At 40.4% G+C, this 12,526-nt stretch overlaps 1 protein-coding gene across 2 annotated transcripts in view; it reads right to left on the reverse strand.

Moving 5' to 3' along the window:
• The window catches only part of LOC144785552 (peroxisomal carnitine O-octanoyltransferase-like), a 414,661-nt gene extending 405,429 nt beyond the window's left edge, over positions 1-9,232 (reverse strand). For both annotated transcript variants that reach the window (XM_078664397.1, XM_078664398.1), the window contains exons 1-3: positions 9,214-9,232; positions 8,474-8,595; positions 2,120-2,244 (exon numbers count right to left, since the gene is read on the reverse strand). In XM_078664397.1, the coding sequence (XP_078520523.1) occupies positions 2,120-2,244; positions 8,474-8,585 (237 nt within the window). In that variant the 5' untranslated portion in view covers positions 8,586-8,595; positions 9,214-9,232. The remainder of the gene's footprint in view (positions 1-2,119; positions 2,245-8,473; positions 8,596-9,213) is intronic.
• Positions 9,233-12,526: the final 3,294 nt, after the last annotated feature.

Raw genomic sequence — 12,526 nt, forward strand, 5'->3', positions numbered from 1 at the left:
ATCGATGTAGGTAGGGTGTACCAACGTTTAGATGCAGCCTCAACAAAGGCTCTTCTTCCCCACCTTACCCTCTAAAATCTGGGCACAACCAACCAATTTGTGATGGCAGATCGCAGTTATCTGGCAGGGATGTATCGTTGGAAGAGGTGTATGATTCCTTCTGGACCTGCATTATGAAGTGCCGTGCAAACAATACATAGGGCTTTAAACAATATTTGCTTCTCGGTTGGAAGCCAATGCAGTTTTTGAATGGCAGCGGAGACCGAATGAAATTTGAGAAGGTCCAAAATCAGTCTTGCTGCAGCATTCTGGACAAGCTGCAGCTTATGAATAGATCCCTTGTTAATGTCCCGATACAGAGGACTACAATGATCCAATCTGGCTAGAATTAGGAGGACAGCTGCGTGTTTTTGCGATGAGAGCGAAAGAAATGGGAAGATCTTCCTCAAGGTCCTAATAACCCAGAAACAAGATGAGACAGTTCCATTGACCTGGAGATCTATGACACCGAGATTCTTTGCCAGGGCAAAAGGGAAAGCACATGTTCCAAGAATTTCTGGTCACCATTAGTGGGGCCATATATTTTGTTGGATGCCAAAGACCGGAACCTCGGTTTTGTCCCCATTGATTCGAAGAAAGTTGTTTGCCATCCAGGAGGTAACAGCCTGCATGTAGCTGTTAAAATTGGCTGCGGAGGCCTCTATGTTCTTTGTTATGGACACAATTATGTGTGTGTCATCAGCATAGGATAAGGCCTCCAACCCAAAGGATCTGATCACCTTAGCCAGCGCGGGACATATATATATTAAACAAGGTAGGACTCAGAGAGGAGCCCTGCGGGACTCCACAGAAAGTAGATAGCTACTTGAGGCCTCCCTTGCTGCTTGAAGGAGAGAGGGCCATCTCCTTAAACCCAGGACTACCAGAGTGACTCTAAGGGTCAGTTGGCTGACCAACTGTTCTGAGCTACTGGAACACAACGAGCTCCAGGGCCCTTCGTACAACTGTCCAGCTGACCTACTGCCACAGGCCCTGCCTGAACCTGCGACTGGACCTGCCTGAGCCCTGCTGGCCTAGGCTGAAGTGAGTTCCTGATCCCCAAGTAGTGATTCCCTGGCCCCTTAGTGACATCAGTTGAGCTCCTCCTGTGAAATCCTGATGTTGTGAACTCTGTGTGCTGGACTTTGAGAAGGTAACTTTTCAGCCCGGACTAACCTGGTCCTTGTAGCTGGCTCGCACTCCATCACAGTCAGCTTGAACTTGAGGCTTTGTCCAGGTACAGCCTGACCATATAATCACAGTTAGTGCTTTCTGCTTCTTGCACAATTTGTACTTAAAGTTTTAAAATTGCACATAACAAGTTCTACTGATTGGATTTTTGTCATTTTGATCTCATCATTTTACTCATTAAAATGTATACAATTTTTCTACATTGGTTTTGTATTTTTTATTGTCCTGTGTTTTCACTTTATTACTGTTTGTGTGCTGCATAAATACTTTACACTTCGCCTCTAAGTTAAGCCTGACTGCATTTGTGCCAAACTACCAGAGGCTTATGCACAAGTTAATTTAGTGAAGTTTGTGGTTTAGCCTGACAAGGATAATGGTCTACTTTGCGGGTCCATGAATAATTAGAACATGAAATAATATTAACAGATTAATTGAGTGTATATGAAAAATAAAATTGAAAAATGTAAAACATTCCACAAATGTGAAGAAATTTGAAGTTGGACGCAAAAAATTAAGTTGGGGCCCTCAAAATAAATCGTGAGAGCACTGCAAATGCACAAACAGAAGAATGTAGTCTGTACGGTCAGTGGCCTCAGCTAAATTTAGAAAACCCTCAACCTTCCAATTAAAATCAAAATAATGATTGTTTGATATATTTGATTGTGAATAAAATAAAATATTTCCTAATTCAAAAGATTAAGGACTGCTAGTAAAACACACAAATACAATTGTGAAAACAGCCGTAATTGATATGTGATAATTCCCAATTCAATACTATTTTACAAATTCAGTTTGTGGTGTTCAATTTCAGTGAGTACATACTTCAGATACTGGATTAAATTCAAACTTTAATATGAATTCATACAAATATTATACATAGGTAACTTACCCAATTCCTTTTCGTCCTAGCCCTTTCCTCCAATTTTTGTTGTAATTCTTTTCCAATCCCATCTTCAAAATCTTTGGAAATATTCAATGTCCTTTGATATTCTTCCTGGTTTAAGAACGGTTTCACTGAAAGAGAATAACAACAAAACGTCAAAACAATCTGCAACCAAACAGGTTTGCAGAGTTCTTTGGAATAGTGAATAGTGAAATACGTTTCAGAAAATTTTTAAACTGCAGGTCGATATCAAATGTAATTTAGGTGAACATGCATGTGATCACCGAGAATCTCTAAAGCTCAGTGAAGGAGAAAATGTGACAATGTTTCCGAATCTTCTGGAAACTGCAACCAAAGCTACCTCTTATCTTAAGAAGAGCAACTAAAATTTCTCCAGAAAGTTGATATTTTTCTTATAAGTCGAGAGGTTGGTGGGTTTTTCACACAGACAACATACAACACCCCACCACTCTGATTTACTTTCTTATATATAGTGCATTTATCCCACGAAATAGACTAAGTTTCGAGAATTTATATCAGTAAGCTCAGAATTATAAAATTAATTTAGTTTTTTGATTTCATAATTTTATTTTTTATTTTATTTAAACAGTTTATTCTCCAAATCACTTGTCAAAAATGTAGACATGGTAGAAAAAAACCATTATATAATAAAATTAAAATACAGCAATGCATATGACAGCCCAGAATTTAGAGAGTGAAGCCGTCTAACAGTAGAAGCAGAATGGCCAGCACAGGTGAAGCAGAGTTATAAGCATTTATTATAAAGAAGCAAAGTCAAAAGGAGGAAAGCGAGACAGCAACCAGATCTGGGTGTTTGAGTGAAGTTTTGGAGATTGACAATGGAGATTGTTAAATGACAACTGATAATGGCAGCACGCCCTTCATATCTATATAGACTGCAAATGAAATCAAACTAATGATGAGCATATGAAGACTTCGAGGCAGACAGATAAGTGATTGAGAGATCCACCCTATGAAAGTGCAGACGCATTTCGAGATCAGGCACTATGCCGCTGATCTCTCATCAGGGCTGTTTTATTCTTTGTATCTGCAAGATGCAAAGAAAGTATTTTACTCATCACTCTCAAAACCAAACTTCTTTCACGGCAATGGGCTGAGAAAGAAAAATGCTACATACCAAACTTGGTTGAAAGTAGAGCAGGGCATTGGGGCATAAAGGATTTCAAACCAAATGTTTCTAAACGTGGCTAGGCAGGACAACCTACAAGAAATTTTGAGACATTTTTGTGCATTGGTAAATCTAACCAGCTCGTGGTTTCATTACTAAAACGTCACCCAATGCTACATAAAGCATTTTATTTATTTATTATTTATTTATTAATTAAATTTATTGAGCGCGACAGCTACCCATAAGGGTTTCCCGGCGCTGAAAGACAGATACACATGACACCAGGCAAAAAGTTTAGAGATCAAAAAGCCAGGTTTTCACCGCTCTACGAAATCGCATATGACAGTTTTCCATCCGAATGGCCAAGGGAAGTGAGTTCCACAGTCTGGGTCCTAAGTTCGCAAAGGAACCACCGCCCATTCTGGTAAGTCTAAACTTCGGTACATTGAAGAGATGATGGGATGAGGAACAAAGTGAGCGAGCAGGAAGATAAGGGCTAACAAGGGCCTGAAGGTAAAGGGGAGCTGATCCGATTTTAATCTTATGCATAAAGCTCAATGCTTTAAACTTTATCCGATTTTCAACACTGAGCCAATGCAGCTCCCTCAGGCGTTCTGTAATATGGTCAAGTTTCCGACAGCCACAGAGAAGCCGAGCCGCAGCATTTTGTACCAGCTGAAGGCGCCGTGTGACGGCCTTGGCAGACCCCAGGTAGAGCACGTTGCCGTAATCTAACCTAGAGGTATACCTTGCTATTGTCGACTGCCGCCAACCGGCGTTCTTATATATAATACACCACCATGAAGATAGGCTCCTAAAACAATAGTGAAAAATGTTTTAGTGGTGGGGCTGTTGATTACAATGTTCGCATAGTGCATGCATTATTAAAATCCCAGAAAGGGCAGGAGTCATTTCGCCTACCTTAATGAAGTGTTTTTTATTCCCTTTTTAATTTTTGGAAATGTGCTCTCAATTTGCCGTCCTTTGTTAGCGAAAAAACAAAAAAACGAGTGCTTATAGCCAAAAGTATGACCATTCAAACAGATTCTAAGCGTAAAACATGTCCTGGCATTTACCTGCTCAAAAGTAACAGCACGCCGCTGGTGTGATCAAAGGTTTCTCACAAAAGATGGCCGCGCAAGCACTTCCTGTATTTAAAGCCCACCTCCAAAAGAAGGCATGATGGGACTTGTAGTGTCCTCAAACTTGCGCTGTGAGAAAATTATGTTTGGTATGGAAAGCGCATGTAAAATCAGAGCGTGCCTGTTGCGTGGTGTCATTCTCAATGAATAGAGGCAGAAAATCAATTTTTAACTATTTTAGTTACGCGCTAAGTTTGAAGTAAAAAACATCAAAACTTTATTGGCAACTCGTATGTGAACACTAATGTTGAAATGGGCCATCTGATTTAAATTTGATAAATGATGGTTTAAATAGCATTTACTCCACAAGTACGGCGAGCACATTGAGGGTCATTATTGTAATAGTATATTGCATGCACCCTTACAAAAATAAACTTTAGTAATCCAGCATGTGGGGAGTCTGAAGGTGACGCTGCACCTATTATTTAGATTGCATATATCTACCTGCCAGGCAGTGGCCACGCTCGTTTTTAATACACAAGATGTATTAGTGAAAAGAGGACGTAAGGCTACAGATTAAGTCCAGGGATGTCTAACAGATGCCAGTCCGCTATACTATGTGTCTCTGCCAATTATATATGGGCTATCTCAGACAAGCTGTTAAGGCCTGTTCGAGTGCTATTGTATTTCAAAATGAGATAAGCCTCTTTCTGCAGTAAGGCACGCTCGATGTCGTGACATTTTGTCATTGAATTCACAGTGAATAACACCGACCATTTCAATTCATGTTCATTATGGCCTTTATCGCAGAAGTGCTCAACCAGCGGAGCGCTCATTATTTTTTTCTTTATACGTGATCGATGCTGACTGATCCTTTGGTTGACTTGTTGACTGGTCTTGCCTATGTAGATTAGTGGGCACGGGCAAAGTATTCCGTAAACGACATTTTTCGTTTTGCAGTTGGAGAATTCTGTATGTCTCCACTTAGTTCCCTGATGGACAAATTCCTTGCCCTCAATCGTGGTAGAACAAGCAACACAATTGCCACATCTGGGATGACCTTCGACGGGCTTTAGGTTCCATTGTGCCAAAAGGTCACTTTCAGGTTTTGGAATGGAAATATCAGCTCTAATCAGTTGTTGGCCAATACTTCGATTTTTTCTATAAGCGAAGATGGGCTTAGGAAATGAACAATTCAAACCTTCTAATAGATGCCAGTTCTTTAAAACAGCTTGGCACAACTTGTGGGTGTCGGGACAGAACGTTGTGACGCACACCATTTTGTTCATTGTGGGCGTTGCTTAAGCTGCAGCAAGCATTCTCTCGGCGTATATCTAGCACGTTTGAATTAGTTCCTTGAGGACATGGAACTCCTGGAGTGGTTCTGGGACCTTCCTATCTACCGAGACCGAAACCTCAGAGGAGTCAGCCCTTGCGTTGCCTGCCAGGGTTGCAAGCAGCTTCAGGGGTCTCCTCCACAAAGCCTTTGGTGCCATGACCCGGCAGTCGGAGCATGACTTGGAGTCGTGGTCGCGCTCCAGACACCAAAGTCAAACCATATGCGGGCCCGTTACCGACATGGTATGGTGACAGGCGCCGCAAGATTTAAACCCTGACATCTTCCTAGATTATATACTTCCTATGCACCGACAAAAAAGGGTTGACAAAAAGAAGAAAAATCCTATCAAAAAGTGACAGAGGGCAGCTCTCTTCATGGATCAGTGCTTGACTAGCGCAGAAAGAAAAGAACTGGCGTTAGCGCACCGAGGTAGCGCCTATATAAGTGACACGGACGTCACTTCTAGCACGGACGAAGCTGACAATGTCACACATAGTGAACTGATGCCACCTAATGGCATGCAGGGGTAATCCTCTGGATCCAGTCTGATGCCTAGGAATTCAAAGGTAAGGAATCTGCAGCTAGATGTCTCAATCAGATATGAAAAATATAAGAAGAGTGTTTATTGGTCATGGGTTAGTTATATTACTTTACTGTCAGAGAACTTGAGAGAAAATTGAATGGCTGGCTAGAGATGAATTGAGAGTGGGAACGTAGGCCCTCAATTGGTGCTAGGGGACCAATATATGTTCTGACAATACAACGTCTAACAGCACACGAGAAGTCATTGGACATTACAGAATCCTCCCCAAAAAAACATACCTGGTGAAAACTGGCATGGATGGCTGGTAAATGCAAGGGCTACCGTCATGTCAGGAATTATCACCATAATGCTAAGGGTGGCAACAATTTGGCAGTGACAGCTATCTTGCACCAGTGCCACCATAAGTCAGGGATCTCCATAATTATGCCTGGGATGGGCAGCATTATTCGAGGGATTGCTGCAATAATGTGAGAGAGCCAACAGTATGCCAGGGATGGATAGATTAATGGCAAAACTGTCGGCAATATTCCACGTAATGCTACCTCATGAGAGGACCATAATGATGTCAGTGATTCTTTCTACAGTGGCTGGGAGGCACGATAAAGTCAGGATCACAGTTGGTTCCACAGTTGCCAACATGGGTTCCACAATGACCCTCATGCTAGAATCACACTTTTGCCAAGGTCAACCTCCATTTACCCTCAAATGGCCATCATTATCGTAAGGATCAATCCCTAATGCCAAAGAAACACCCTACCAAACCCCTACAGAAAGATATACCTCTGTCAGTGCAGAAATGTCTCCAGCTTGATGTATGGGCAGCATGAAACTGAGGGGCATAGAAGCAGCTGGGGACAAGAGAGACATACGGGCAACTTTGCACTATCTCAGCCTCTGTGACATTCAAATGCACACATACATTCACGCATGTGCAACACAGAAAAAGAGACAGACCCCCATCCCTCAGCCACAGTGACAGGTGGGGGTGTGCCATGTGGAACCATATCTCTTCTGAGCTCAGGAGAAAGAGCTGCAGCTTTCATATTCGAGAGCAGGAAGCTGCTCCTGTGTGTGCTACTAGCCTCTCTTAGGTTGCTGGCTAAAGCTCAGTGTCTCCTGAGCCCAGAAGAGGCTAGCAACAATAAGGAAGACCAGGCCATGAAGACTAGAAAGTGACACGTGGATAGGATAAGGGAGAACAGCACGAATACAGGGACAGGCACAAGCAGGAATCACTGAAGCCCATTTAAAGCTTAGCCCTGGTACTCACATTCTCCCCTCACTGACTTAGAATGTCTGAGGTTCATTCAATGAAAGTAAACGACAAGAACCCTAGGACAGAGTTACACACTTACTGACAACACCCAGTTACTGTCTATTTTCCTCACTTGGGGCTGGAAGAATTGGCAGATTCAGTGGAATATCCTATTCTCAAATTGACACACCCAAACAACCAGAATTGAAGGTAGCCTCTTCCTGCTGCATCCTTCCTCTGAAGGTGAGACAACACCTATGCGCAAGATGGGAGGAGTCGCCTGTGCTGCTCTGTATGTAATATATTTTTCAATACTCCTTCTGAAAAGGTCCAAGCATTACCTTGTTATTTGATTAAACATCCTCTTTAGTTACATGCTGTTCTTGATGACCTTTTCAAGTTACATGTCTTAGTTTAGCACGGGAAGCCTGTTACAGCACAATTCGTGCATTGCATCAATAAGGCACATACTACAAGAAAATTAAGCAACCCTAATGCCCTATTCTTTTAGGTTTTTGCAGTCATTTACAGTTTTATTTAATTGTAAATGATCCCATATATCTATGTTAATAGTGTGCAGTCACCAAAGTTCCATTTAAGTAAAGATGTTTGGTACTCCGGGTTTGAGTGATTCTTTTTTTGTATCTGCTTATTGTTTTTATTGTTGTTTCTAGTGGTTTTTAAATTGAGAATTTGTACACTTAACCATTTACATGAGTACGTTATGTATTTATCTCAGTTTGCCGATATTTACTAATGAATTATCTTGCTGCACCATTGTTTTTTTATTATACCGATGTCTGATTGTCTTTTCTTTCTTAATGATGTTGTTTTATTCTGTTGCATAATGTTGTATTTGTTCCTGTGTCTTTTATGGCCTGTTAGAGCAATACTGTCCCACCATGACAGCTGTCCACTTGATATGACTAAATATCAGGGTGTGTACATAAAAACCGCCCAATCACTAGAATGTTCCCTAGCCACACATACCTGATTCTAGATACTTCCGTAAGGATTCCTCCAGTGAAGGCACAGGAAGAGGCGGCAGTGAGTCCTGATACTGAAATGTCCGCTCCTCTGTCGCTTCAGATGGATTTGCCATTCTTTAAAATCTAACACAAAACAATATAGATTTTCGTTAATAATAGATACATCTCGAAACAAATCACAGTTATACTTTTAAATTAGCATTTAAAAAAATGTGTTGGGTTGGGCCGGGAGATGAGAATCGTCAGAAACCAGTTTGCCTTGCCTGACAGGCTTTATTGTCTATACATAACTTGAGTTTGTTTTGCATTTGGAAAGAAACACATGTATTATGATCAGCATGACAAACAAACTAGCAGTTTTCTTGATGTCAAAACACCAGGCATATTAGAAGCCGCCCTTGGAAAGTGAAGTCATCGGCGTGCACTGAAAATTGAACTTCCGGTTCATTGAGATTTGCTTTCAGAGTTGAACTCTTCTTTCACTCTACAGATATCCATAGTACCACAAAGCATATACTTCTCATGCACAGCTGATGGCATCATGAAAATATGCCTTACAGCAACGCAGTCAAAAACGAACCCAAATGAACTCTATAGTCTCTCATTGCTCAAAACCAGCTGTATCACACCCCCGACAATCTGCCTCAAACTCGCCACCTCTTGCGACTCTTGTCATACCTGCAACCAGGACTCCATCAGACTGGAGACAAATTAGTGTAAAAAGAAAAAAATGGTAATTACTGCATCGTTCCAGGAATCTGGTATAGTGCTTTCTTGTTTAAGAATCAAGTTTACTAGGTCTGTAATGTACGGGAGCAGAGTATTTCTTAGTTCTAAATAGAACTCGTTTGGTAAGGCATCAGGTCCTGCTGCTTTTCCTTTTTTCAGACTTTTAATGGCCTCCTCCACTTCGCTTGTTAGGATTTCCTTATTTAATTCAGTCTTTTCTTCTTCTGTTAGTGCCAGGGATTGAACATCTTCCAGATAGGAGTCAATCGTTATTTGTTGCGGGATTGTGTCTTCAGTGTATAGATTTTCAAAAAATAGTTTAAACTCTTGTTTGATTATCTCTTCATCTGTACTCTGTAGGATTTGTCCTTCCTGATGTATAATCCTTATATTATTTTTGGCTAGGTCTGTTTTAAGTTTCCATGCCAACCACTTTCCACATCCCTCCCCATATTCATGTTTTGCTAGTTTGCTTGACTCCCATTTTTTCCGCACTCTCTCTTCTAGGATGTCTTCTAATTTTTCCTTCTCTTGACGTATTTCTTGCTGTAATTCTTCTTTTCTTGTCATGTCTTGTTCCCTTGTTATTGAGATATCTAGAGTGTTGATGTTTGCTTCTAAATCTAAGATTTCACGCTTTTGTTTCTTGTTTTTGTAGGCTCCTAGGCTTAGTAACTTTCCCCTGACCACTGCTTTGTACGTGTCCCAAATTATCTGTTTTGTGGTACTAGTTTCATTTTGTTCAAAAAAGTGTAGTGTTTCATTTTCTAGTTCCTTTACCATTTGTTCGTCTTGTAATAATGATCTTTCTACTGTGAATCTTTTTATTTTTCCTGTTTTTTCGATCTGTAAAGTTACTTCCACAGACGAGTGATCGGAGATATGAGCTGGTAGGTGTACAACGCTTTCTACATTTTTGGATAAGTTCCGATCGATAAGAAAGTAGTCGATCCTCGACCTATGAGCTAGTTTTTTATTATGCAAAGTAAAGGGTTGGTTGGTTACTCCTTTTTCTCTCCAAATATCAGTCAGGTCAAGGTCTTTTTTGTAGATAGCAATCCATTCTCTCATTTTTGGCAAGTTTGCTTGTCTTCCTGGTGGTGCCCTATCTAGATTTGGGTCCATAACTAAGTTAAAATCTCCCCCTAGAATTATGGGTGAAGTGGCCAATAATAACTGTGAGTATAATTTTCTTAGCGGGTCTGCATCGTCTAGATTTGGGCCGTAGTATCCTGCAATCGTAAATGGTTTGTTTTCAATCTTGATTTTGGCTATCGCCCATCTTCCCTTATTGTCTACTTCTGCTGAGTCAATAACAGCTTTTAATGATTTTTTTATAATTATTATAATTCCTTTAATATTGCATTGTTGTGTGGTACAGACATATGTATCAATCCAGCCTAGAGTCTTTGTTATTTGGTCCCATTCTTCTTTCAAGAGATGTGTTTCTTGCAGTATTATTATTTCAGATTCTGTTTTTTTAATGTATTCTAGTATTTTATTTCTCCTGCTCTTCGTTCTTAACCCGTTTACATTCCAAGAGAGTATTTTGATGTTTTTATTCATGGTCCCCATTAACTCTCTTCTGTGCGCACTTTACCTTGTTTATTTGAAATCTCCATTTTTGTTTCTCTTTCTGCTCCAGCATATGAGGATTTTTTTTTCCCCCTATTTTGCGCCCCACCCTTTTCCTTTTCGTGATGATTTTTTTTTTCCGTTTTCATTTTTCTGTTTGTGTATTACCCTCCCCGGGGAAGCCTCCTTCTTCTTTTCTTCGGTTATCTTCATAACCCATTGTGTCCCCCTACCCCGTGATTTAAAATTACGTATAAAAACATTTTATAGCCTTACACCTCTGTACTCTTTACTTTTAATCCGTATTGTATATTCAAGAGATTTTTCATTTGCTGGGTGGTTCTTCAGCTCTTCTCTGATCCTTCATAAGTTCAATGAATGATTTGACTTCTTCCGGTTCTTTCATATTTCTCATCTTGTTCCGCCACATTATTCTAAGAGATGGTGGAAATTTCATTTGTACCGTGGCACCTAGCTGTTGCAGTTCTGGCATTAAATTTCCTAGCTCCCATTGTCTAGTTTGTGAAGCCTTTGACATGTCAGATCTTATCCTGAAAGACCAGTTTTCTTTGTTGAAATTGCCTTTTTTCAGTGCTTCTCCCAATATTTTGTCTTTTAGCACATATGTTTTGAAATTGACAAGTATTCTCCTCGGGGTTTTTCTCGCCTTATTTTTTCCGTATGGGTCTCTATGTGCTCTCTGTATGTCTTCTTGTAGAAGTGTCTCATCTACCCAAGGGAAGTATTCTGCCAGTAGTGCTACTACAAATTTTTTCATGTCCGATCCCTCTTGACCTTCCGGAACATTCAAGATCCTGATGTTATTCTTTCTTGCCTGATTTTCCAATGATTCCATTTTTTCATTTATTATTTTACTTTCTTGTCTCAGAGAATTTATCTCTTTCCAATTTCTTTCCACCTTTTTGTCCAAAGTGGCCACTTCAGTTTCTACCAGTGTCACTCTATCGCCCAGAGCATTTAGTTTGTTGTCCATCTTTTCGCAGGCTTCCTGAATTTTATCTTGTTTTGCTTCAGAGATTGAGAATTTTTCTTTCATATCTAGCCATATTTTTTCTAGTAGTTCCTCTGTTTGATTTGTTTGATTTGTTTGAGAGTTCTGATGTTCTTTTTGCCCCGACACATGATCTACTATATCTTGAGTTATCTCTGTGCAGTTCTGTTTTTCACCCCCTTCTGCCATGTGGAGTTCTTGGTGCTTTATTTTCTTTTTTTGCTTGTCTTCCCTCCAAAAGTCTTCCAAACACTTGAGTTCGGCTCTGCCTTTGTTCTTACTTTTGCTCACCTCTTTTGCACTAAGTTGAACTCCTGCGCTCGTTTCCGACAGTGTCTTTGAAATCTCACCCGAAGTTGAAAGTAGTGTTGAAAATAATGTTGTATTAGGAGGGAGATTTTGTTCTTCTGAGTCCACAGGTATTTGATTGTGCAATGAAGACTGAGCCTGCTTGTAGTCCCGTGTGTCTTGTTGCTGTTGCTGTTGTAGTTTGAAATAAGATCTTAGAGAAGGTGTGATTTTTATTTTGGTTTTGATTTTAGTTTGAAACGGGGATAGTGTTTTTTCCTTAAGGGTGGGTAGCCCTCCTTCACGAGCTGTCTTGCTATGTTCCTTAGTCTGTTTTTTGGGCTTTTTTTTCTTTGACTCTCTTGGGGATATTCCTTTGGGGAACTGCTCTTGTTTCAGATAGTTTCTATTTTGCAGGCTATAGGTGGATATGATTTGTGTCCCTTGTGT

This window comes from Lissotriton helveticus, chromosome 10 (genome assembly GCF_964261635.1).
Source record: "Lissotriton helveticus chromosome 10, aLisHel1.1, whole genome shotgun sequence".
NCBI lineage: Eukaryota > Metazoa > Chordata > Amphibia > Caudata > Salamandridae > Lissotriton > Lissotriton helveticus.